This window comes from Tenrec ecaudatus, chromosome 7 (assembly GCF_050624435.1).
Source record: "Tenrec ecaudatus isolate mTenEca1 chromosome 7, mTenEca1.hap1, whole genome shotgun sequence".
Taxonomy (NCBI): domain Eukaryota; kingdom Metazoa; phylum Chordata; class Mammalia; order Afrosoricida; family Tenrecidae; genus Tenrec; species Tenrec ecaudatus.
Genome location: NC_134536.1, coordinates 95,342,256 through 95,370,155, shown reverse-complemented (window position 1 = coordinate 95,370,155; position 27,900 = coordinate 95,342,256). Strand labels below are relative to the sequence as shown.

General features: G+C 35.3%; 1 protein-coding gene across 4 annotated transcripts in view; it reads right to left on the bottom strand.

The window, feature by feature from the left end:
• Positions 1–5,831: 5,831 nt before the first annotated feature.
• PHIP (PHIP subunit of CUL4-Ring ligase complex) overlaps positions 5,832–27,900 on the bottom strand; it is a 121,135-nt gene continuing 99,066 nt past the window's right edge. For 3 of the 4 annotated variants that reach the window (XM_075554862.1, XM_075554860.1, XM_075554863.1), the window contains 10 exons: positions 27,469–27,589; positions 25,832–25,957; positions 20,914–20,983; positions 20,643–20,693; positions 20,281–20,430; positions 15,758–15,910; positions 14,702–14,865; positions 13,975–14,234; positions 13,328–13,522; positions 5,832–11,015 (listed from right to left, as the gene is read on the bottom strand). In XM_075554862.1, coding sequence (XP_075410977.1) covers positions 10,366–11,015; positions 13,328–13,522; positions 13,975–14,234; positions 14,702–14,865; positions 15,758–15,910; positions 20,281–20,430; positions 20,643–20,693; positions 20,914–20,983; positions 25,832–25,957; positions 27,469–27,589 — 1,940 coding nt within the window. In that variant the 3' untranslated portion in view covers positions 5,832–10,365. The remainder of the gene's footprint in view (positions 11,016–13,327; positions 13,523–13,974; positions 14,235–14,701; positions 14,866–15,757; positions 15,911–20,280; positions 20,431–20,642; positions 20,694–20,913; positions 20,984–25,831; positions 25,958–27,468; positions 27,590–27,900) is intronic. The other variant, XM_075554861.1, reaches the window with a different exon arrangement.

Genomic DNA, 27,900 nt, shown 5'->3' with positions numbered 1-27,900 from the left:
GTATATAAACACTATAGAGTGTATAGAGTAGCTTTTACTGTGTCCTTTTTGCATTTTTTTTTATAAACTTAGCAGATTCATGTTGTACTGGTCCTTTTGTGCTTGGCTTACTTCACTTATTATAATTTCCTCCAGATCTTCCAATTTGGCGATATGCTTTATGTGTTCACTGCTTTTTAGCGATGCATAGTACTCCAATTTATGTACCAGTTTAAAAAAAAACATTAGGGACTCATAAAACTCTTATCACAATCTATACATACATCAATTGTATAAAGCACATCTGTACATTCTTTGCCCTCATCATTTTCAAAGCATTTGCTCTCCACTTAAGCCCTTTGCATCAGGTCCTCTTTTTTTCCCCTCCCTCATGAGCCCTGGATAATTTATAGATTGTTATTTTGTCAGATCTTTCCCTATCCGGAGTCTCCCTTCACCCCCTTCTCTGCTGTCCCTTTCCCAGGGAGGAGGTCACATGTAGATCCTTGTAAACGGTTCCCTTTCCAACCCACTCACCCTCTACCCTCTCAGTATCATCACTCATCCCTGGTTCCTGAAGGTATCATCCACCCTGGATTTCCTGTTCCTCCAGCTCCTATCTGCACCAGTGTACATCCTCTGCTCTATCCAGATTTGCAAGGTAGAATTTGGATCATGATAATTAGGGGGGAGGAAGCATTTGGGAACTGGAGGAAAGCTGTATTCTTCATTGGTGCTACATCGAACCCTGACTGACCCATCTCCTCCCCTAGACCCCTCTGCAGGGGGGGTCTCCAGTGGCCGACAAATGAGCTTTGGGTATCCACTCTGCACTTCCCCCTTCATTCATTATGGTAAGATTTTTTTTCCTGATGATGCCTTATACCTGATCCCTTCGACACGTCGTGATCGCACAGGCTGGTGTGCTTCTTCCATGTGGGCTTTGTTTCTGAGCTAGATGGCCGCGTGTTTACCTTCAAGCCTTTAAGACCCCAGATGCTATCTCTTTTGATAGCTGGGCACCATCAGCTTTCTTTGCCACATTTGCTTATGCACCTGTTTGTCTTTGGCGATCGTATCATGGAGGTGTGCAGCCAATGATATGATTTTTTTGTTCTTTGATGCCTGATAACTGATCCCTTTTGAACCACGTGATCACACAAGCTGTGTTCTTCCGTATGGGTTTTGTTGCTTCTGAGCTAGATGGCTGCTTGTTTACCTTCAAGCCTTTAAGACCCCAGACGCTATATCTTTTGATAGCCGGGCACCATCAGCTTTCTTCACCACATTTGGTTGTTCACCCACTTTGCCTTCAGCAGTTGTGTCTGGAGGGTGAGCATCATAGAGTTCCAATTTAATGGAAGAAAGTATTCATGCATTGAGGGAGTACTTGAGTAGAGGCCCAAGGTCCTTCCACCACCTTAATACTAAACCTATAAATATACACACATAGATCTATTTCCCCATCCTCGTATATATTTGCATATAAACATGTCTTCATCTAGACCTCTATAAATGCCCTTTGCCTCCCAGCTCTTTCCTCTATTTCCCTTGACTTTCCTCCTGTCCCACTATCATGCTCAGTCCCCACCAGGGTTTCAGCAATTCCTCTTTGTTACATTACCCTTTATCTTGCCCTACCAGGCCTCCCACACCCTCCTCACCACCAATTTGGGTCACTTGTTGTTCCCTGTCCCTGGGTTTGTTAACACCACTTCCTTACCCCACATGTACCCTTATTCCATGTTCCCCCAGAACTGTCGGTCCCCCGCAACTGTCGTTAAAGGTCTTGTTTTGTTTTTCTGAAGGTAGATAGCCATTTCTTCCTCCAGATAGTTCATCCAGCCTATCTTATTTAGACAGACCTTCGGAGATAACAACATGCACAAAAACAAGACAGTGCAAAACCAAGCAACAGTATACAACAAAACAACATACCACTGTATGTACCAGTTTTTTTTAATCCATTCGTCTGTTGTTGGGAATTTGGATTATTTCCAACTCCTTGCGATTTTGAACTGTGCCGTGATGAACTTTGGAGCAGAGATGTCTGCCCATGGTTTCTTTCTTGCCTCTTCTGGGTATATGCCCAGTAGGGGGATTGCTGGGTTGTATGTCAGCTCAATTTCCGTGTTTTAGAAATTGCCAAACCGATTTCCATGGTGGCTGTACATACCTACAGTTACTCCAGCAGTGGAGTTCTAATCTCCCCACAGACCCTCAATACTTGTTGCTTTCTGATTTTTTTAAGTGGGCTATCTTCGAGGGTGTTTGGTGGCACCTCATTGTTGCTTTAATTTGCATTTCTCTTACGGCTAATGATTGGGAACATTTTCTCATGTCTGTTGGCCATTTGGATTTCTGCCCGTGAAACTTCTGTTCCGGTCCTTTGTCCACCTCCTCAGTGGGCAGTTAGTTTTTCTTATTGTAAGTTAGTATTATAGATTTTAGTAATAAGGCCTTTGTCTGATGTGTCATTACTAAAGATGTTTTCCCAGTCGGTGGGTGGGTGGGCTCTCGTTACTCTTGGTGAATTCTTTCAATGTACACAGGTGACTTCAGTATATCCCACTTGTCTATGACTCCTGTTTGTTTTCTTCCTTATTTCTGATAGCCTATGTATTCCTTGTGCCAAGGTTCCCAAGTTTGTCCCAATTCCCTCGTTAATGGCACTAATTGTTTGGAGTTATATCGTAAGATGTGATCTACCTTAAGTTTATTCTTGTGCATGGAGTGAGGTAAAGGTCTTGCTTCGTTTTTCTGCAGGTAGATATCCATTTTTTTCCAGCACCATTTATTGAAGAGGGCATCAACTTACCATTTGATATTTTTGGAGCCCTTATCTAAGATTAGTTGCCTGTATGCTGATGTTTTTATTTCTGGGTTTTCAGCTCTTTTCCATTGGTCTGAATAAATGTCATTATACCAGTACCACACTGTTTTTACTACTGGGGCCATATAATATATGCTAAAGTCAGGTAGAGCAAGCCCTCCCACTTTGTCCTTCTTCTGGAGGAATTCTCTGCTAATTCTGGGCTTCTTCTTCCTCTATATGAATTTGGTAATCAGTTTTTCCAATTCAATGTAACTGAGAGAAATTACTGAAACCCAAATGAAGGCTGAGCATGATAGTGAGACAAGAGGAAAGTAAAAGGAAATAGAGGAAATAACTATGAGGCAAGGGGCACTTAGAGAGGTCTAAATCAGGGCATGTACGTAAATATATTTATATAGGATGGTGGGGAAATAGATCTACATGCATGTATTTACAGGTTTAGTATTAAAGCAGCTGATGGACACTGAACCTCCACTCAAGTACGTAATCAATGCAAGAACATTGTGTTCTACTAAAATGGCATTCCATGATGCTCACCTTCCCAACACGATCACTGAAAACAAATGTGTGCATAAGCAAAGGTGGTGAAGAAAGCTGATGGTGCCCAGCTATCAAAAGATAGAGTTCGGGGTCTTAAAGGTTCGAAGATAAACAAGCAGTCATCTAGCTAAGAAACAACAAAGTCCACATGGAAGAAGCACACAAGCCTGTGTAACCACAAGATGTCAAAGGGATCAGGTATCAAGCATAAAAGAACAAAAAAATCGTGGAGTGCAGAGTGGAGACCCAAAGCCCATCTGTAGGCAACAGGACACCAGCAGCGTTGTGGGGAAGAGACGTGCCAGTCAGGTCTCAGGGTAGCAATGATGAAACATACAACTAACTTTCCTCCAGTTCTTAAATGCTTCTCCCTGACTATAATGATCCCAATTCTATCTTACAAATCTGACTAGACCAGAGACACTGATTCAGATAAGAACTGGAAACACAGGGAATTCAGGACAGGTAATTCCTTCAGGACCAGTGGTGAGTGTAAATACAGGGAGGGTGGAGGGAAGGTGGGATAGAAAGGGGCACCCGATTACAAGAATCTACATATAACCTCCCTGGAGGATGGACAACAGAAAAGTGGGTGAAGGGAGACGTCACAGTGTAAGATATGAGAAAACAATTTATAAATTATCAAGGGTTCATGAGGGAGGGGGTAAAATGAGCTGGTATCAAAGGCTCAAGTAGAAAGCAAATGTTTGAGAATGATGGCAACAAATGTACAAATGTGCTTACCACAATGGTTGTCTGTATGGATTGTGACAAGAGTTGTATGAGTTCCCAGTAAAATGATTTAATAAAAGTGAAATATGATTGAGGACAAACCTCATTATGGACATCCATCAATTTCCCAATGGACAAAAATGTTGACTTGTATTACATATGGAGTTTGTTCTACCAGGTCAGACTGTTAATCAAGCTTTTTATTTAGAGGTATTGAAATGATTGCATAACGTGACAAAAAAGGCCTGATTTGTGGCAGATGGACTGGTTTTGCCCCAACAATGTACCTGCTCGTGAAACTATGTGTGTGCCAATTTTGGGCAAAACAGCATGCCTCTCTTGCCCCATGTACCGTCCTCTTTTGTTTCTGCAAATGAACAGGGACAGGAGGACAGAGATTTGATGACAGGTGAAGGAAAAAAAACTGCCAACCAAACAGTTGAGTTTGCAAAATGTTTCCAAGAATAGAATTGTAGATTTGACAAATTATAACAGAGTATTTTGACAATAAGCTTTGTAAAAAGTTTAAATACATAGATTTGAAAGTATTTTTTTCCAGTTTTGGGTACCTCCTCTCATTTACGTGTGTGTATTATATATACACATATATATAGTTCAATTTTATTTGTTTTGTGAGCTTTTAACAATTCGTAATTCAATTAGATCAACATACTTCACAATTGTTTTCATCAGTTTCTAAATGTTTTCATTCTTCTTGAACTCTTTGCTATCAGTTCCCCTTTACCCCTTCCTTCCCCTCCCCACAAGGACCACTTAAAAAATTATGTATGTCACCTAAAATTCTGTAATTTCTTCCCCTCTTGTGGGGTTATAGTCATCAGCTCCCCCTCTTCTACCATTTCTTCTCAGGGAATCATTACTCCTATTACTGTTTCTGAAGGGTTATCTTTCATGTATCATATGATCTTAATTATTCACACAAGCATACTCATGTTTACCTAGGTTCATGAGGTGTATGACAAGAACCAATAGGGAGGGGAGGAAATAGTAAAGAACTAGAGGGTAGTTGTGGATTCCATCCAGTACTATCCTGCATTCTGGACTTAACACTTCCACGAGGGACTGTCCAATTATCTTCAAGTGGGTTTGAGAGTTCAAGGTTATACTTGCTTCATAAAATGAATTCGGAAGTTTCCTATCTCTTTCTCTCCTCTGCAATCATTTGGGGAGACTTGGTGTCAGCTAATCCTTGAATGTTTAGTAGGGTTCACCCGTGAAGCGGTCTGTCTGTCCCTGGACTTTTTGTGGCATTTAGTACAAGCATCCTTTTAGAAGGAAAAAGCTAAGGGATGTTTTCCTTTCCTCAATTTAGTAATTTCTTTCACACAGATTTACATGATTGCTTCAACCTATTCATATTATTTACACTAAATTGGTATTCTTTGAAGGTATGGTTTGTGATGAGTTGTATGAGCCCCCAATAAAATGATTAAGTGAACACATAAATGCAAATTACTTTACCAGCCAGATTTCCATTCTTGAGGACCCCATGTGCTAAGAACTGCCCTCCACAGGATTTTCAAGGCTGCTACTTTTTTGAAGTCGACGAGGGCTTCACTTGCACAGCATCCTAGGATGATTTTGAACTGCTAGGCCAATAGTTAAGCACTACTTCGTGTTTAGGTTTTTTAGTGTGAAGTGCTTGTTAAAATTATCTAAGGAGCGCTTCCACAAAAACCAAACCCCCAAAAGAAAAGAAATCACGAGGCTCTAACAAAGCAGCTTAGAAAAACAAGTTTTCTATTTATTTAAAAATAAGTTTGTAGTTACTACATTGAGGGGACAGTTCTTACACATACATTCTATTTTGTATAAAAGGATTCAAAGAATTATGCATCAAAAACTAACATAGAAAGTGTCCACATTACAGTAAAGAAAGGTCCGATCAATATGTACAAAAAGAAGGGGCACTGCTACCTTGGTGTGAGACTGCCATTTATAACATGAAACTCCAGGTTTCTGGAAGTGAAAAAAAAAACTTCAATAAAGCTAAATAATTAATTTGCTTTTAAACTCTGTTACTTATTACATACAACAGATTTGCTTGCGTTGTAACATCATTTTCTGTACAAAATAAGCATAATTTTAATTTGAAAATGTGTCAGTTTCAGTATTAACCCTCTAGGTCAGTTACTTTTTAAAAAGTGAACTACATTCTACACATGTCTAAATATTACGTGACAGGACTTAAGTAGTCTAAAAAGATCTTTAGTTATATTCCTGTCTTGTAGTTTTAATATGGTCCAAAAATGTAACTTTTGTATAATTTTAAAGTTTATCATTGTGATAAATCAACACCCACAACCTTAACCAGCATGTATGCATGCCTTTATATGCATGTACATAAATACCATCTTGAACCTTTTCCTCTTAAGTTTCTTAAATGGAGAAACTCAACCATCCACTACTGTGTATTTGGTTTGTGCCATATAAGGTTAATTTCCTGATGATCTTATCTGCATTTACAGAGTATTTCAACACAGAGCTATCAAAACTAAAAACAAGTATTCATAGGTCAAAATATTTTCTATTTGCTGCTTTACAAAGTGTGTACAAGGTTAATCTCTGAAGTGACAATGTGGTTTTTAAAATCTTCTGACTCAATCTGACCTCTTCTTAGAGTCTGATTTTTCACTGGTAGTTTTTGGCTAGGAGTAGTTGAGGGGGGTGGGAGTGTTCTTAGCAAACTTGGTAACTTGAGTTTAAAATGCTTGGAAATGTGACAGGCGGGAGGGGAGTCTAAGGAGGAAAACAGAGAAAATATCTTTTTCCAATCTTAAGAGAAATAAATGCTCACCTAATATAGCCAAATTCACTGCTCACCCTGTTATGTTAGGAATACTTTCTAGGTATAAATTCACTGAATATAAAAGTACATTCCTTATGATTTTCAATAATATAATTTCTGTAACACTTCAGTTACTCAAGTATCTTGGTCCTTTCAACTTAAAGTTCAGATAAAAAAATTAAATTTGTTTTCATCAGATAAGCTGAAAACTTGAAATAGCTTCCTAGTGAGATTGGAGAGGGATTAGGGGTGTGTGTGTGTCAGAATTAAAGTTAAAATGCTGTTAAACCTACAAATAAAATTTTCAAAACATGTAAACACTGCTCCGAACGGCACAGAAGACCGTATACACACTGCAGAGACGACCTCCTTCAATCAGTGATTCTAACGTAACTGGTTTCTAAGTCTGATTGACCTTACCAAGACCCAAATGTTCTACTCTCTAGTTACAGAAAGGAGTCTGTTATAGTGTCACTAAACAGTCGTTAAACCGTGAAGCATGGCAATGAAAACGAGGTGAAAAATCTTTAGTTCACAAATATATGCAAAAATACCCCAACACCACAATGTCTTGGGATAAAAATCTTACTACAAATAGTCCAGGGTTTTTGGACTATAGAGAGACTGAGCAGTCAGATAATTAATTTTTAATATTTATAATCTGTATGGAGAACTTCCAAGAATCATTTGGGACTTGAAACTGGGGGGCTGGAAGGAGGGTAAGGTGGATAATATAAAGGCGGATTTATAGTTTTCTTTCATGTAAGAAGTTCTATTTCTCAAAATTTCAATAAATTGAGATTTTGGTCTGTTTATCTAGGACTACTGCCAACATTTTCTTCCTTTTGGTCTATAGACAATACACACATGGTGTTTCTGTCTTAGAGAAGTGCATTGTTTTTAAGTGGTACAGCAAAACAATGATTATGGTGAAGCCTTCAATTCCTAAGTCAACTTTTGCAATGTATAGGATTTGAGTTATAAAAATATAGACTCAAATATGTCTCGTAAAGCATTAATACATCAAGTATTTCAATTACAAAGAATGTGATCCATGTCATTTTTGCTTTAAGAAACCAGTATCTAATAATATTCAAATAAGGTAAAACTTAGTGTCTTGAGAACAGGAATAATACATTTACTTGTTGCAGGAAGATGTTAAATCTTCTTTTCTTTGCTCAAGAGTTAGAATACATATACCGCATTAGAGGTACATTACTCAACCACTGTATGCTTTTCCTTTCTCTGTGCACAGCTTAAAGTAATAATTTTTAATAAAAATGGATTTAATAGTCTTAATTTCTCTAGTGCAATGCAGATAACATCAGGAAATTTTCTATTTCAAATACGTAGATTGCCCTCAAAAGACTAAGTGACTTAAATTTCAAACATACATACTATTATTTTCAGTGGTGTAATTGACTCATTCTACTATACAACCAGGCCATCCATTTCTGCATTATAAAGAGTTTAGCTACTGAGTTTTAACTGTAGTTAAATAACTTGTTAGAAAAAAATAAATATACAAAAAGGAAAAACAAAACCCCTGAAAACTTTGAATTATATTTTCAACCGTAAAGATCACAGCAATCCATTCAACCCTGGAAAATAATTTACTTAATTTCACAGGAGGATTTCTGTACAAATTTGGTTACAAATGATCTAAAAAGCCCAAATGATCCCTTTCCATTCTTCTTTAAGACAATTAAATGACACCGAATATATTTATCCTTGCCATAATAAGAAATAATTATGTAATGTAGTTTGCCAGGGTTCAATGTTAGTCTTTATTTTTCTATATGGTGGTCATGCTGATACATAATTTCCCATCCTCACTTTTGAAAATGTAGTATCTGAAAATTTTGGTTACATTTTTGTACCATACCAGTCTTCCGAAAATACTACATTCTTTATACCTTTAAAAAATGGAAAATTTTAAACAATAGAAGTGGTATTTATGTTGGTTTTTAAGGTATAAAACAACTAAATGTACCATAAACAAATAAATAACTGCTTTCCTTTTCCAGGGCAGTACATATAGCAATACATTCTCCTAAGTCATATAGTTATCATTTACAATAGACAACTTAATTTTACTAATGATGAAAAAAAAATAGAATACAAGGCACAATCATTAAATGGAATTTTTCTTTAGGGTGTATATTGACATACCAGCGTGATAAGGATACGGTAAAAAGTGCAGAAAAAACACAATGTGCAATGAGACCACTGTATAAAACATGATTGCATAAAAAGTGATTTGGCCTATTTTAACCTTTTATAATGGAAAATAACCAATCTTCCCCTTAAAATTAAACTATAAAGTATGACATTTTAAAATTATTTTTATTCTAGCACTATCTAAAAAATCCTGAAAAAAGAATTTATACCTGGGTAATAGTATATAAGTATGTGTTTGTATATATATTTAATTATACCCATTTATCAATATATACACACAGACATGTTTCTTCGAAATTCATTTTAACTTATAGCTGACAAAAATTTAGAAATGACATTAATCCAAATTGATAGGTAAACATCAAATCCCATACCTTTTTCCTGTATTTTCCTTGAATCCTTTAACCACTTAAACATTTTCTCTATAACATCTCTGTCAAAGGACCCACCAGTGCATTATCTTTCACTATTCGTACCAAAAAAGATACATCTCAGCATAACTCTTTTAATAAGTTGCTCTGTAGAATAATATATAGCCTTTTCCATACTGAAAATTTTATGTTGTCCTGACAGTCAAAAACAGGCTTTCCACTGCACTGATTCTCAGTCTTTGGCACAGTAAACAGAGATTGAGTGATCGATATAAGAATCAAGGTCTGAAAAATTAGACAGTCAAATGATTTCCAATGTGGATATGTTTCCTTTTCATCAGTACATTTTCTTTTAAGTTTGGCAGAAATGGAATAAAGCAAAAGCCTCCTCTAGAGATTCTATAAGTAAAATTACACTTTTTAGGGTATCAAATGTTGGGAATTTAAAATTTTGCTGGGGACACATTTCTTATTTACTGCTACTCTGTAACATCTGTCTTTCTAGGGGCACAACTTCTGTATCAACAGAAATGTACCTTGCTTGCTCAAAAATAAACATTCACTTTTAAGATGAAATGCTTTCATCACTAGGAATATGAGTGTAGCAGAACTGTCTTTTCCATAAATAAATCAGGAATTCATTATAGGTTCTCAATTTTTTTCCCAAACAGTGAACAAAATGTTGAAATGCATAACCTATCTAAGGGCAATAAATAGCAAACATTTAAAATATATATGTATATATTTATATATATATTCATTTAAAGAAGTGAAGTGTCTTGTAAGTTTGTTTTTTTGCAAATCAAACCCTAACATTCCTTAATCCACCATAGCAGCAAGGAAGCAGAAGCCTTACTTCTACTTATTCCTTAACTGTACCTGCTTTATAGATTTGAAATAAAATATTTTGTTACAAACTACCAACCAATTAAATTAGCTTTTGCTTTTTCAGTCAACTTCCGGACTCGTCCTCTACTAGAAGTTCCAAAAGTCAAAGAGGTGTCTTCAAACAGCAGCTGCCTCTGCTCCTCCTCGGAGTCATCCTCATTATAGAAAGCTGTCCTTCGACCTTGGTTTCTAGTTCTCATGTGTGGTTCAGATTCAGAGCCTTTAAGTTCTTCAAATTCTTCCTCCTCTTCCATTGGGTCATCTGTCTTTTTTCGGTTACTTCTCCTTAACATTTTAACACGTGGAGGAACAATGAGATCTGAGTCTAGTTTTTGTGCCTTTATCTTCCGTTTGGGTTTTCTGCCTCCACGACTCCTTTTTTGTAACATATCCTCCTTAATAGTATTAGTTTCAGAAAGGAAATTGCATGTTGAAGAAGGAACTACTTCATCTCTGACGGGATGCACATTATTTTGCTGTGAGTTCTCGGGCTTTGCATACTGAAGCTTTTTGGGCTTCCTACCCCTTTTCTTGTGTATAACTTCACCACCACTGTTGATGGTATTAACTTCTACCTTAGGTTTCCTTCCAGGTCCCCTCTTCACAAGTTTTGAGGGCTGCCCTCCATGACCATTGACTTGAATACTTGCTGGTATGAGAGCATTGTTCTTACAATCTGCTAAAATAGAACACAATAGAACAGTTTAACTTATGGAATTGATTTTAGTTTTCCCCTCAAATCTAATCACTGAAAAGGTTTTAGTAGTGACATAATTTTAATCATTTTACAAAAAATACCTATAAAACACCAACAGTTTAATGGTTTCATTTGCTTCCTAATTAAAACTCAAAGCTAAATAACCTTACTGAAATCATCCAAGAATCATTTACCATGTGGGGGAAATGAGGCCGAGAACAAATAACCTAAGTTAATACTATAAACAGATGACAGCAGTAGAATTAAAGTTTCCTATTCCTACTGCTTTTACTAAACATTCTATGTGTGAGCATTTAAAAAAATTATTCAAAACACGACCCCACTACCTTTCTACAGCTCAAAAAGTATAAGGCACTTTGTTGTTTACCTCATTCAACAGTTTCTCTCTATTTCTACCCCCAATCAACTCAATTATGGGAAGATATATTAATTTAAAACTTACGATCTTTAAATTTGAGTAGGTATTTATCATCTGAATACTTATCTATGACTAAAGAAAAAAAAAAGGGGGGGGGCAAACACCAAAAAATACAAGAATCTCTTGACAAAAAGAATTTATTATCTAAGTATTTTTCTGGAATTCTCAAAATACAAAGGAACTCCACTCCCTCCATCATCCTAAGCAAGAGGTTTGAGAATATTTCTGCCATAATAATTTTTCTTTGTAAAACCTATCACTGGTCTGACAGTTGTCACCTATCCTATCTATAAGAGTAAAGTAAACTTATTTTGGTCAAGCACTACATTTTTGTATCATCCAAAAAATTTTTTAACAGTTTTTTTTTAAAAATAGCCCTATCCCCATGAAAAATGATAATAATAATCAAAAGGTATACTGATTTCAGACAGCAATCAAAATGTGTGTCACCATCATTAACTAAAATTCCACAATAAATGGAAATTGCTGTAAGGAGACTACATAATGGGTCCGGGCTTTAAATTATAAACAATGTTCAAGAAACTCATGAAAATGAAGTATTATCTGAGAAAGCCACACCCTCACCTTATTCTCACAGTACAAAATAGTGGTTTAACCATACGATGTGTGTAAAACAAACATCCCCTCCTCCCAAAACAAAACAAAACCACTGTCATCAAGTCAATGTTAACTCACAGCAATCCTATAGGGCAGTATAGAACCTGGGAGTTTTTTAGAATAACTCTAACATTCCATGGAGCATTTGTTTTCGAACGGCCCAACCTTATGGTTACCAGCCTGATTTGTAACCACTAGTCTACTAGGGCTCTTAAAACAGTTAAGTATTGCCTACAAAATCATCACATTCAAAGTGCCTTAAAATCTTTTTGTTTTACATAGACTGACTTCCAAAACCCAAAACCAACTACCTTCACTGCCAATGAGTTGACCCTATAGAACAGAGTAGAACTGTCCCTGTGGGTTTCCAAGACTGTTTATGGGAGTAGGGTCTAACTATCAAGTAAACGTACCCACTATAGGGGCTTCAAGCACTCAGTGGAACCCTTGATGTTATCTAAAATTTGTGTGGCTTATACATATGTGTACATTTTTCTGGGGAAAAGACTAACATTAACAAAGCAATATATAATGTAAAAAGGTTACAAACTAATGCAGTTAGGTATATGAGAGAGAATATTAAATGAAAATCTAACTAAAACACTAAAGCAGTGCATTTAAAACACTACCATGATAAGATGATAATTTTGGTATATAATTGGTTTAATGAAATATATTAAAATGTTTTTCATTAGGGCTCCTAGGAAACTTGACATTGCATATGTGGCTTGCATTGTATTTCCTTTGGGCAGATCTCTCGTACACCGCACTGTTAATTTAGGTGTAGTACTGTAATTTTTGTTAAGTTAATAGCTGTTTATCATAATTCTGTACTCACACTTAGATGCTTCTAAGTAAAAAATTATGAACAAAATTAGCTACTGAGCTTTCCCTTATAATGCTAGAACCATATGAATAGTTCTAGTGCAACTAAGTGTTTTTAGAGAATTCAGGACAAAAGACCAAAATAATATTTAGGTTTTGTAAAAAGGTTTTGTAAAAAGCAAATGAGAATACCCACTACAACTCCAGCAAAAGTAGCTTGTGAAGAGGGCTCTATTTCAGGAGTCCTGGTGGTGCTCGCACGTAAGCGCTGGGTAGCTAACTGTAAGGTGGTTTAAAACCGCAAGCTGCTCCTCTGGAGAAAGATAAGGCTATCTCATTGGGTACGGATGCATGGGGATCAACTTGATGGCGGTGGTTCTACGGTATTTGAAAGACAGCAGTTACACCTTACCTTGATCATTGACAGCTGATGACTTTGAAAGAGCAGATGCCTTTGAGAGTACAGAAGACTTCATTTTACGCTTGGCTGGCTTCTCCTTTTCCATGTTTTCTTTTGCAGAATTAATCTTAGTGCCATGACAACTGGATGGAGCGGGACTTGAATTTGTATTCAAGATTTTGGAATGTTTCATGGAATTCTCTAGTACTAAAATACACACATATACAACGTTTTAAAAACAACTATTTTTGAACATTAAGTTAGAAGCAATCTTAACTTTCTAAATATTTTTCCTGCTTAAATTAGGTGAGTTGATAACATTCTGGGGGAATGCTTACAGCTACTTTAGGAAATGGACTTTCACAGAAAATGGTATATAAAACTAAAAACTCCTTAAATAGTTCAACCCATTTAGAAGATACCTAGTCACTTAAAGATTAGGAGACAGGTTTTGTCATGCTGCTAGCATGCCTGGCACTAGGATTTAAATTCAGGGATTCTAGATCTGAGCTGTCATATTAAAAACATTATTCAACAACACCGACCTGTGTAAACCTCGACTTAGTTTCTTGTTAAAAGTATTTCAAAAGCAAAAAAAGACTAAACAAATAAAAAGCCCTTAGGAATGCTTCAATTTAAAAGGTGTATCTGAGTCTTACTTGTTTTCCCTGGTGTTGCAGATGTATTTGCTTTTGAAATCAAATTCTTTCCTGCTGAAGAAGTAGATGGTTGCTCGGTGTTAACTGGATCTACAACCACTCGGTTACTTCTGGTTCGAACTACAGAACTGGATTCTGCTTTACCGTTTATCTGAGCAGCATTTTGTCTTGGTGGTATTGACCGTGTAGGGGTAGCGAGCAGAGAGGTAGGAATATCTGACTTTAGCTGAGGTTTCAGGATCCTTTTTTTCCTTTCAGGGCTGTAAATAAGGTAATATAATATGTTTAGTCATTCACATAGGCTATGTGAATGATTTTTTAAGACAATAGTTTCATAAATACTGTTGGATTCAATATTTTTACTATTATGAAATATGTTAAAATATGAGATTTGTAGTGGATTTCATATGATTGTGAGCCTTTGAGAAGTGGATATTTAGTGAAGGATTGCTGTAAATGCTACAGTTATATGACAGAAAGCATGATGCCGTCACTACCCTAAAAATGCTGTTTTACTGTATAGATTTAGCAGTTTGAATTAAGCACTTACACTAGTATAGGTTTAGTTAAAAGATTAAAAATCCTCCACATCATAGGAACTTGCATGTCAAATATATCATTCTGCAATATAGGGAATAGTAAAGGAAGTATTAAAAAACACCAAGTTCTATAATTTAGATGTCAAAGTTACAGATCAGTTCATAATTATCTAAAAGAAATCAAGTACCTTGATGCAACACTACTGGAAACAGAGCTGCTTCTGTTTCTTTTCTTCCTCCTTTTGGTAATTTTATTTCTTTTATGAAATCGAAGAGCTGATTGATAATCGGATAAAACTGAACTAATGTGCTCCTCAAAGAAAGCAGATAGTCGCAAACTCATGCTGTAAATCTGAGGGGGAAAAAAATCAAAATCCTGCTCAAACATTCAACAATGTAAAGATAACAATATACAATATTATTTAGCAATGTTGCAAAAAGCAGAAAGCAATTTTACACTTAAATTGTTTAGATTAGGAATCTTCTAAGCTTTGAGATGCTTCAAGGCAGCCCTACTCTGAATCAGATGCCTAATACAACTACTCCTGAAATTTATCACAGTTTATATTCGCTCTCTGAAGGTTATAAATGTCTTCCATGGCTACTTGTAGCTAGTATTGGTTTTTCATTATGTCACTTCCATTCACTGGTTCTTTAAGATGTTCTGTCTGGCTAAAACAAAATGATATATATGCACACACAGATGAGGAGCCTTCAAAATGTTCTGGAAAATAAGTTTTCCACGAACTTTTTGAAGCTCAGTTTGAGTATATAAAACAACCAACCCATGGTGCTGATACTGACGCACAGTGATTCTATAGAATAGAGTAGAACTGCTCTTCAGGGTTTCCGAGACGGCCAATCATTATGGGAACATATAACCTCGTCTTTCTCCTACAGTGTGAGCATATATATAATTTTTGCTATTACTCATAAATGTTTTTCTATTGTTGAAAATAATGGGAAGACTTAAAGACCAGGTGACCTTATTACATATGCCAAGAAACTTGTAATGTTCATGAAAAGTACACATTCCATAAACAATGAAAACTGACATTGATATTATTGGGGGGGGGGGGAACCAGCATAGAAATGGGGTGAGCAATTTAACATGAAGACAGTATTAAGAATATAATACAAAGTTTGGCTTCTTTTGATCTAAAATTTATAAGTAATTTTAGATAACACACTTTCTACTAATATTATCATTTAACATATAAAGAGAGAATAATGTAATCATATACCCTTGATCTTTTGCTTGGTGTATATGCTTTGGAATTACTAAAAATAAGTCTGACATCTTTACATAACTCCATGGGTGACTCATAATTCCCAGCCTCTAAAGTTTCTCGAACGGTAGCAAAATCCATTGGCGTGTCAATAATGTCTCTGTAGTCCTAAGGAGGGAAACAGATAGTATTATCACCACACAGCATTACAGCTCAGCAAGGGAATCGACAGACAATAGCTATGATCAATTCAAGTTCTAGGATTTTAAAGCTGTTTTTCTCATCAATGTTCCTCTTCTATTTAATCTTTCTGTCCTTTATTGAAATTTATGTAGTATTTTTCCTTCACATGGAAGTTCTTTTTTCCTCCATGGAATGGAGGGTGTGTGGGATAGCGGGGGTTAAAAGCATAGAACTGATTTAGGAAAGGAGAATTAAAAAAGAGTAATGACACAAACTTTATCACTACAAATATATAAGTTGGATGTAAACTTAAAACTCCACGCTACCTATAAATCCTAAAGGTTTTTGATACTCTCTCTGTATTATGAGGAACTGAAGTCTGATAACCTCAATTTCATTACAATCGCGAACTTTGCAATCATTAAGACTTAAGTCAGCAGAAGAAACAGTATAAAATTATCAATATATAATAGTCTTTTGATAGGGGAAATGATAAGTGTTCAATAACCTGAGTATTTAATTATAATTTTCAAAGTTTTAATAACTGAACTTTGCACCAAGTTAACATTATGATAAAATATAACTGGCCATAAGGAAGCGAGACACATGACTTCAGTCTGCTGGGTTTGTTTTTTGAGAAACAAGCATGTCAGATCGTAGATTTTTCAAGGTATTTACCCTTTCAAACAGCAAGTCTAGGAAACTGTATACTGGTTGCAGCCATATTTTACAAACAGTTTCATTTCTTCCTTTCTAACCCTTAAGACTTTTTTTTCCCTCCTTGCTTTACTGCACTGGAGAAAGGACATCCTTGCTTCATTCTCGAGCATAGAGGGAAAGTATTCTGATACACATTTTAGGCATGTTGTTGGGTTTACTATACTTGTCAAGTTGAGGAAATGTCCCTCTATTCCCAGTTTTCAGGTTTAATCGGCAACACTGGGAGTTCTTTTGTTTTCTGTACCAATGGATATGTACCAACGATCAATTTTCAAATAATGAACCAGTCTTATTTGACTGGTATGTAATTTATTTATTACCGAATTGTTGATTTTTGTTAACAAGTGTTACATTTATATCCAGTAGGGATAACATCTAGCTCTCTTCTTTTGTACCCACTTGCTGGCTGGTTTTGATACAAGGATATCACCGACACTTCTCTTAGAGCTCCAATGTCCTTAGGAGAGGTTCATATTCTCTACTTCTTCTGTACTTAACAGATCCGGTCTTTTCTATCCCTTTAATCTCCAAATTCACAAATTCCCTCTTCACCAAGTTCCGTATTTCAGTTACTCTATATTTTTAGTTTTACATTGGCCCCTGGTTCTTTATGTTTATTTGTTGAGACTGACTTTCTTGTTTGTATTATGTAGATTTAAAATTGCTCTTTGGATAGGCAACTTGAAAAAAGCTTTGTCAGACAATTCTAACATCTGTGTTTTCACAATATTGGCATCTGTTGGTTGTCTTACTCAGATATTTTCATAGTTATTAGTATGACAAGTGAGTTTTAATGGAAGCCTAAACAGTTCTGGATGTAATTGTGTTAAAAAAAAAAGTGTTTTAACGAGTCCCTTCACTTGTTTTCATGCAACAATTCTCAACCTGTGGGTCATGACCCCTTTGGGGGTCGAACGACCCTTTCACAGGGGTCGCCCAATTCATAACAGTAGCAAAACTACAGTTATGAATTAGAAATGAAACTAATTTTATGGTTGGGGGTCACCACAACCTGAAGAACTGTATTAGAGGGCCACGGCATTAAGAAGGTTGAGAACTACTGTGCTAATGGGTAAAGGGAGTGCTACCTCATTAATAGTAGGTGACTATGAAAGTCCAGCTTTTGTACTTTGTTTCCAATGACAGTAATTTAAGGGTTGAAAAAGAGGTTCTTGTTACTGCTGAAAAAGAGCAGCTCTTCATTAGACCTCCAAGCTGGTACAGTGGAGAATCTTGTTGCTGTTCCCTCTGTGGCTTCCATTGAAAACCTGGGCAGCAGCCTTAGTACTGAGTGGCGGTGGTTGAGTCCTGACCTATTGAACAGTGTTTGGGAACATCATCACTGTCAAGTGTGGGTGAAAATCTGGGTTATCCCTATGTGGTCTTCACTAACATTTGGGGAGGGGAAGATTCCACTTGACCTTTGCTGGTAGAAAACAGAAGCGGCTAATCTTTCTATGATTTTTTGGATGGAGTAAGAATTCTAAGAGATTTTAAAAAGTTTGTCCCGTCCTGGTCTTTTTTACTAGAGTGAATCAATTTTTTCAGAAGTATTTTTGGTCTATATCTTTGGTATTTCTGGGTTGCCAACTTCTCTAATCTCCAGAGTAGCATAAATAAAACTCACGTCTTGGGAGTTCCACATCTGCCATCTTATATTCACTTTATACTGTCTACAAAGTTCTACTTTGGAAACGGAGGGTTATACTAGCTCCAAAATGGCTTTATGTACATCTTGAGAAAAACACCATTAAACTTTAACATGTACAAACTTTATCAGTACATAGTAACTGTTCAATAAATGCTATTGAATAAATTAATGGAGACTAAGTCAAAGTAAATGATTATTTTGACATAATTGAAACATGAACATAATCTAACTTAATTATCCTTACTTTAGCTGTGTACTTAACTTATAGTTAATTCTTAAAGATGTAGCAAACTTTAATGATTTTTTACTATTTTATAAGTTGTATTTAAAAACAAAAACTTCCTTATGCCTTCTTTCCTTCAAATTAGGTCTTTTACTCTTTTTGATTTTTAGGCCTTCATTTATTTTAGCCAAAATGAAAAAAAAAAAAAAACCAACAAAAACACACCAATTCTCACTCTTAGCATTTTTCCCTTTTCTTGGTGGTACCCAAAGCAAGTCAACCTCCAGTGGATGAAGTCTGAAATTCAATGAAACACAATACATGTATTTCCATTTGTATTTTCTAATGTCTTAAAAAATGATGCCTCAGTCCCTCATGTGGTTTGTAATTTTTTTTATCATTGTTATCTTCACTAAGACTTCTATTTTTCTTCTTATAGATTCCTCTGTGGATTGATTTTTTCCCAAGCTATGCTCTAGAGCTGTGTGTGGTACTCTATATACTTTGATTTTGCTTGCCATCCCAGAGATAGTACCTATGAGGGTTTTCTACACTGCAAAGATAAAGCTGGATCTAAAACCATGCCTAGTGCGCAAAGCTAAGAAAATTTCATTCCTTTGTTCCTAGAGTTTCTGGCAGAGACTTTCTTCCTTATGGAAGGCATTATTATATACATGTCAAGAGGATACAGTTCTTTAACTGTCCTAGTTTGTAACACCATTACTTAGTGTGGCTGAAGGTTTCAGTGATCTCTGTAAAGTGTTAATGCTGGTGTTTCTAGAACTAAGACATTATTTCACTCTTAAGAAAAAACAGGATCCAGAATATAGACATCTATAAGCACTGAAGAAAGTAAAACTTGTTTTTGATAGGAAAAGCAAATTAGACAAGAAACACAGGGAAATCCACCAGTCCCAAATACAGAAAGAACTAGAAACCAGAGCACTATAGCATTAAACGCTCAGTTCTTCTTGGTATTTTTGGGAGGATATGAATTAGCTCAGCATATCAACATTGCTGGAATTAAACCGGGAAGAGAAATCTTTAAGATTCTATAGGTGTTTGAGGAAAAAAGCTATTTTATATTTATCTATTCATTTAAACTTAAGATAAACATACAAGGGGCTGTTTCAAAATCCACCTAGAAAGATGGAATTTGAAGAATATTTCCACAACATTTTTTAAGGACCCTCATGTTAAAACAACAACAACCCAGAGGATACTACTTTTGAATCATGGTGTTTTTTATATAGAACATTTAATTTTTAATTCATTTGAAACCACAAATGCTATCTGAACTATTTAGAAATATGGGAGAAAAATCACCTTTAAATTGAGATTTCTAAGGCAGCAAGCATAAACACTCAAATAAGTGTGTAATTTTGTTATTTCATAAATGCCATAAACTGCCATGAGTGGAATGTGTAATAATATCACCTTACATCAGATATAGTTTCATCTCATCTTATCTCTACAATCCTTGGAGGGAAAGTAGTCATTCTTATTTCCAAGATAATTACCATAACACACTCATGGAATTGATGCAAGGAAGGAAAGAAAGAAAATGTTCAAAGAAAAATAGAGGAATTGCCCAAAGTCACTCAATAGGTAAAAGGAGAGGTTAAAATCATAAACTAACTATTTGGAGTCTTAAAAGGTTCAGGCAAAAGTCTTTTTCAATTTTATCATTGAATTGGGTTTAGTTGCCTTGTATTACCAAATTAGTAAACGAAGACATTATTTTTTTTTTAAAGTACTTACTGGATATTCTAGGAGATCTACTGGCTGGCGGAAAGGCTCAGAATCTTCACATTGAAATATGAGATTTAACAATTGCTGACATTGTTTCTTCCACGCTTGAATATCACAAGACTGAGCTCTATTACGTAATCTTCTTCTGGGTTGATGTTCCTTTAATAAACATTTTCAAATGTATTAACAAAACAGCAACAATACATTTTAGAGTTAGGTGAAATAAAAATTCAATTAAGACACTCACCTTCTCAAAAAGGATCTATTTTGTGATATAAAACAATTTGGAATAATAATTACTTTACTCTGGCTTTAAATGTATTTTAATTCATATAAGTATATTTAGTAAAAAAAAAAAATGTTTTACTTGCCTTTCTTTTGCGAGTAGAAGTTCCTGGCACATCAGCATCTTTCTCTTCTTCCTTCGAAGAAAAAATTTATCAGGTTCATAAAACATTTCCTATTTCATTATACTTTTAAAAATGTTTTTTTGATGAATTTTGTTTAAGTCATAACTAATAAAATTTGAACAAAATTTAATGCTAACTACAGTATTAGAATAAACTAACTTCCATATGGCTTTTATTGGGGAATACATTTGTAGTCCTATAAATTTAATCATTCTAAGGAAACAGTAAATACCTCAGAGTCAGACAGGACTTTTTTCTTCATTGAATTGTAGAGTGGAATTATATTGTAACAAGTTTGATCTCTAAAATATAAGGAAGAAGTTTAAGATTAGAGTAATAGAATTTAAAAAATAGCTTTCTTTAAAAAAAATAGCTTTCTAAGCAGTAACTTAAAGGTGAAGGTTTTTCATTAGTTGACTCTAGTACATTATGTATAGTACCAGGTTTCACTTTAACCAGATTTGTTCACTATTCCACCTCAATTCTCACCTAGTCTGTAAGATTTTGTTTGTTTCATACAGGCCACCAAACCAATTTGGAGTGTTCCACATCTTTTATTCCTTAACTTCTTTTTTAAACATTCATATTGTTATTCCTTTATATTGTTATTTATACTTGTTTTTCTAATTTCTTTAAATTCACTAACTTAGCCCTCCATTTACAACCATTTCAACAACCTCCATATAATCCTTCAGGTTATTTATAAATCGTTTAAAAACGCAGCATGGTATGAAAGACAGTATCAACAATTATATTATCAGCTACATGTACTCAGTGTTATCAGCCCACCAAGTTATGGGTCTTTTGGCTTTAATTTTATTTAGGCATCATAGTAATTACATTTATTTATCAGCAATTTACAAAATAAGTCTCCCTTCCCTTCAGTGTTCTTGTTAGGTGCTATGGAATGGTTTCTGACTCATACGAGCCTGTGTGCAACAAAACACTTCCTGATCCTGGGCCATCCTCACAATTGTTCTTATGTTTGAGCCCAGTGATGCAGCCACTGTGTCCATGCATCTTGTCACAGGTCTTCCTCTTTTATTGGTCCTCTACTAAGAATGTTGTCCTTTCTCGGGGACTGGTTTCACTGGATACCATATCCAAAGTGTGTGAGACAAAGTTGCACCATCCTTGCTCCTAAGGACATTCTGGCTTTGTATTTTCTTTTGGAGTCCATAGTACTTCCAATATTCACCAGCACCAAAATCCACATGCTTCAATTCTTCAGTCTACCTAATTCAGTGTCCATCGTTCACATACACAGGCGACTGAAAATACCATGGACCATCTACATTCTAGTATTCTACACCACTGCCTTTTTGGCAAAGCTCAATTCTAAGAGATCTGTATTATCAGTTTAACCCACATATTTAATCTATTGAAGCTAATTGGTTCTTAACATTTTGCACTGTGAAACAACAGATGTTTTCCTATGATTTCCTAGGTAATTAGTGTCAAGCTTATGTAGCTATAATTCTAAACCTGATCCACCTTTTGGCCTGCTATTCCAAAACCACTGGCACAATGGTCTTAATTCTTCATTTCTGAGAAAATTTAAGACACCAAATTTGAACTGCTTCAATTTTGATTCTTTCCACCTTACTATTTATTCTTTTCCTTCTGTCCTGCGGCCTGCCACCCCCCCACCCCACCCCCTTTCCCTTAATGCAGTAATACACCTATCTGGTATATAGCTGTCCTCTAAAATCTGTAATCCATAGGTTTTCTTCTTATTCTTTATGCCTTGGTTTGTAAACAGATAAGCCTGAAAACTTATCTGCTAGTCAAAAGGTTGGCTGCTTTGTGGGGTAACAAGACCAAGTGATCTACTTCCATAAAAACTGCACCTAGAAAATTCTTCCATTACTTACATAAGGTAGGTTTGAGTGCGAACCAATTTGATAGCACTCAACAACGTATAACCTGGGTAGCCACTTAATTCAGATGCATTATTTCAAGGTACCCTGGTGACACAGCTTAAGTGTTGGGCTGCTAACTGCAATGCCAGGAGTATAAACCTACCAGCTGTTCCATGGGCGATGGAAAAGTTCTTTGCTCCCATAAAGAATAACAGTCCCAGAATCCCTAAGGAGAAGTTCTAGTCTGTCTTGTAGGATGTAGGATACAAGCAAGAATTGGAATAAACTCCATAGCAGTGGGTTTGGGATTTTTTGTTGTTGTTCCTACTTCACACAAAATATGACACTATTCTATTCTGACATTTAAAAAAACTTATTATACTCTAGTGAAATGGAGCTCAAGATCGTTAATGTCCTATTTACCAAACCAGAATGCAATTTTCTTGTTAGCTCCTTGCCTTGTGCTGTATTTGATTATGTTGACTACTATCCATTCAAAACACCCCTCTGTTGTCCAAGTTTATCAGATTTCTAATTCCTTCCTTTCATTCTTGAATGTAGCTATTCTCTTAAACTTGTCTTTAGTCATCTTCTCTTTAACACTTTAGATCCTTTTGCCTTTTAAAGAAACTTTATATGTAGCTTTATCTCTAAGTAAATTACCAAGTCTTATTAAAAACTAATCTAAAAAACCTTAAGCTTATTGCCACTGAGTTAATTCCAACTCAAAACAATCCAGAACAAGGTAAGACTATCCGTTGTTTTTTGAGACTGTATAACTCTGTAAAGCATTAGAAAGCTTCACTTTTATCCTGCGGAGTGGCTGGTGGTTTTGAACTGATGGCTTTGCCATTAGCAGACTAGTAGCCACTTCTATGCCACCAGCACTCCTTTCCAAAGCCCGATTAACATCTCTCAAGTATCCTCCTGATAGTTGTCAAAATCCAATGGTCGTCTGCAGAAAATAACACTCTCCTCTCGCCTGTGTGTGTTTTACCCTTACTGTTCTCATAGTAACTGGAATCTTGGGTTACTCTCATTCCTACTCGCTCCCCATTCTAATGAAACCATCAGTGGCCAAGCTCCTAAAATTCTACTCTGGGTGAAGAAACTCTTGGCATTAGGCCATTTCTAAGGTTCATAACTGAGCCCGTACTACCTTTTCAAGTGAAGTAACCAATATATTTATGCTTTTTGCCTCTTCCTGATATTACGTTACAGTCAAAATGTAATGTACCCAGTATAGCTTACAAATATTTTCAATGTTAAAACTTTCAGTTCTTTGCTCACTTATGAAAAGTTCCTTCGCAGTTACTTAAAACCCTCAATAATGCAGACTGAATCAGTTTATTTATCATATCCCCATTACCTTCCACTCACGAACTCTGTATTTTTCCTTCAATAATGCTTTCCTGATTCATACCAATCCTTATCAAATGCCTTCTTTTTAATCTACATTCTCCTGAATGCTTAAATAGCCTGGCCTCTTAGAGACCATTATACTCACTCCCCACCCTAATCTAGAAATCACCCTAACCCCATCTAAATGTCCTTAAAAACGTCATTATCTATTACCAAACTTACTGGCACTGCATCCATTAATTCCAAATAATAGGAATCCCATAGGACAGAGAAGAACTAACTGCTCCTGAATTTTTAAGGACTATCTCTATGGAAACAAATAGCCAAATCTTTCTCCCATGGAGGGAAGGGGTACAGTGATTTTGAACTGCTGTCTCCAGACTTAGCCCACAGTGCCACCAGGGGGTTCTGTTACTTATCTTTCTTATACTGTCGATTGTTCTTTACCTTATGAAGACAGGAAACAGAATGTGTGGCCTCAATTTACTTCTATCTCCTAGAAGCTTAAAAAGTAAATTAAAGCTTCACACCTTAAACTATTGTCAGTTAAAGCTGTTTTAAAGAAATTATAGACATCTAAAAAATTCTAGGCAGATTTGCTGTTACATAGTGTAAGTACTGTAAGTATTATATCAACCTGCTCCAAAAGGACAATTAAAATCTTACTAAAGTGATTTACTATACTGCATAATTTTATCTCTGAAAATATAAGAGAAGACACACATCACCCTTGTAAAATTAGTTCAAAGATAAGCTATTTAATCAAGTTATATAGTTTCAGAAGGTAGTGCTTGATGTATACTAAAGATGCTTAAAAAAAACAATTTTAGCCCCCAAGTCATTTGAAAAGCAGACCTCTAAGGAATGATAACAGCATGAAGTTTTCTTAATTTTGTTTAGTTTAGTGATTTTCTTATATTAAGCTTAATTTCCTTACCAAAAGACCACCAATTTACACCAGAAACGAGATCAGATGGTAACACTGAGGGATGAGTATGAAACTGGAGGTGTATTTTTTTAATACTCTGAAAAACTCATTACATGTACATTGATTTGTATCAATTAAAGTATTCACGATTAAATTATAAGAGATACTGTTATCTCTTTCTACCCATGAAAGACTATCCATGTAAAAAACATGAACTCAGAGCAGTATTTTACACAAAATATATAAGGTATTTATTGGTTTTAAATTCAGTCTAGCTACATAAAACCCACAAGGTAGGGTTACTGATTTAATAAGTTGTAGTTATCACTCTTCTTACACAACAGTGAAATTGAAATTCCCTTTCTTGCCAGATCATATAAAAACTAGTCCACATGAACCTCGCAGGGGCAATGTAGCGTTACTGAGTAGATTCCCCTTAACTCATATTGACACTAAGGGTTTCTGAGGATGCACATCTTTACAGGAGCAGAAAAATTATCTTTTTTTCCCCATGGAGCAGCTGGTCAGTTTAAACGCCAAACCTTGTGTTTAACAGTACAATGCTTGACTGACAGTACTATTAGAGTACATGGAATATATTGTTGGGATGAAAGACTTTCAAATCAGAAGGAAGAGACAATTTTACCTCTAACTCAACCGCTACTAGATAATAATGCAATTTATAAGAGGTAACTTATGTAAAGCTTAATGTTATATTATCCAATAGCTGAATTTATACAAGGATTCATATTTTTGATAACTATAACATATAACTTTTAAAGAGTAAATTAAAAATTCCTAAGTCTTAATTTCATAGTTAGCTTTAGTCAATAGTCAACGTTTATTGCTCTGAGTGGACAATATATGCTTTGTATTTTAAATGGAACTGTGGTTATATGATAAAATGTTACAGTACATTGATAAAACTTTTATTTACATTTCAAGTTAAAATTTAAAAATATTGCTGACAATTCTTATCAAGCACCCAAAATACTCACTTTATAAAATGTAGAAGAAGATCAGTAACAAATTTAGCAGATTTTACAATAGGGCTTCCAGGCTCATTAAATGTCCGGGTATTATGCTCAATGTATCGCACTTCCCACATTAGGGAAGAAACTCGCCTTTAAAAGAACAAGAACAGAAGTCTTTAATTTCATTATATTCACACACAATTTAAAACTGACACGGACTTTTCACATCTATCTTATTCATTTCCAAAGCGATATAACCTACTTGTGGTAAGGACAACATGAAGAACAGCATTGTGTACTTGCACAGGTAATAAATAGTGTTGCCTATACCAGACTATTAGGAAAACATCTGTAGTATAGTAGTAAGAGAATAGAAATAGAGGGAATTTTGACATTATGTATTTCATACTATCGTTCTTGTTAACAACTCTAAAAATTTACACCAAACAAAACCGTTTCAACCAAGTTATACTTCAAGTACTTAATGATAAGTAAAATTGAACAAGAGCCCTTACTCTTCCTCCATGTCTCTATCCATATCTGAAGCACTTAGTGTGTACCCTTTTAAGGGTATTGGGAGAAAAGGGGTTATTGCTAAGAATTTTTCTTCAGCTACCAACATATGGTGATAAAACATACTTGAATTATGTTCTGGGGCTAGGAAAAATAGAAACATATGGTACGGTAAGTGATTTACTTACACTTTTTAAAATAACTAGCAAAATTAAAATAGCAGAAATACCTAAACATCCTAAAGCCATTATAGTTTGATGTCTAGTATCTAAGCCTCTTTGTGCCAGTGGTTCTCAGCAAGGGCGACTCTGTCACCGCTAAGGGGTTGCTACAGATCTGTCACAATATTCTAGCCCCAAATGTTACAAATGCTGCCACTGAGAATCCGGCTTTAATCACAAAAATATAAACGGAAAATCCCCTTCAATTCTAATGAAGTACTACTCAGAATGTTAACTTTATGAGAAATCGGAAAATTAGTAGTTTCGTTTTGTGTAAACTGATAGACAAAACATTACAAGCAATAACCTAGAAAACTTATCCAAGATGAAAAATTCCATGTTTATCAAAATTCTACACAAGAAAATGCAAAAAACCTCAAAGTTACGTCTACTTTTAAAACTTGTTATATTTGAAGCAAAAATTACAACTATGAAAAATACCGTATGTACTCGTGTATAAGCTGAGTTTTCAGGACGTTTTAAATGCAGTTTTTGTGGTAACATTAGGTGCCGTGGCTAATATACAGGTCGGCTTATACTCGAGTATATATGGCACCTATTATTTTTTATTGCTTTAAATAAAATCAGTTTCACTTTCTCAACATAAATATAATTAAAAACTCTATTTTAAAAGTATTCAATTTAAAATCAACAAACATTTTAAAGGGGTACCTAGAAGAAAAACATCAAATCATAGTAGCAACTGAAGAACTGTACCCAGGAACCATATTTCCCAAATCACTGGAAAATTGTTAGAAATGCAGAATCTCGGGTCCAACAACACACAATCAATTTCTGCATTTTAACAAGATTCTGAGGTAATTCTGAAACATTAAAATTTGAGACACACTGCAAAAGAACATCAGTAAATGGGCACAAGGATTATTTAATTTTCCTTTGGTAGTAGCTACATTAACTGGGTCTAACCTGTAAAACCTGTTTTCCAGTCTCTGTTTAATTGTACTTAGATCCGTTGGATATGCCACTACAGTGCAATACATGGGATAGGCTTGCAGATCCACAGGGGCCACAAATGCAGAAGCAATATCTAAAATAAATGAATGAATGATTTAATGCTTAAGATAATTCAAGGAGAATTTTCTTGAATTCAGATCTAATAAGTTCTAATCCATACAAACATTAGTCGGCCCCTGTCTTTTCACAGGAAATTCCGTTTAGCTGATATGAATATGAACTCTTAATTTTTATTATTTTACACTGCAAAATCCTAGGGATATTTAATAGACTTGTGAGGAGAAAGAGATGACAGTTATCACTATAACACTGGGAATTCACATCTAACTTTTGATTTTCTCAAAATTTACATTACAAGGGGGCTGGGAAAAATTTGTGGCAGAT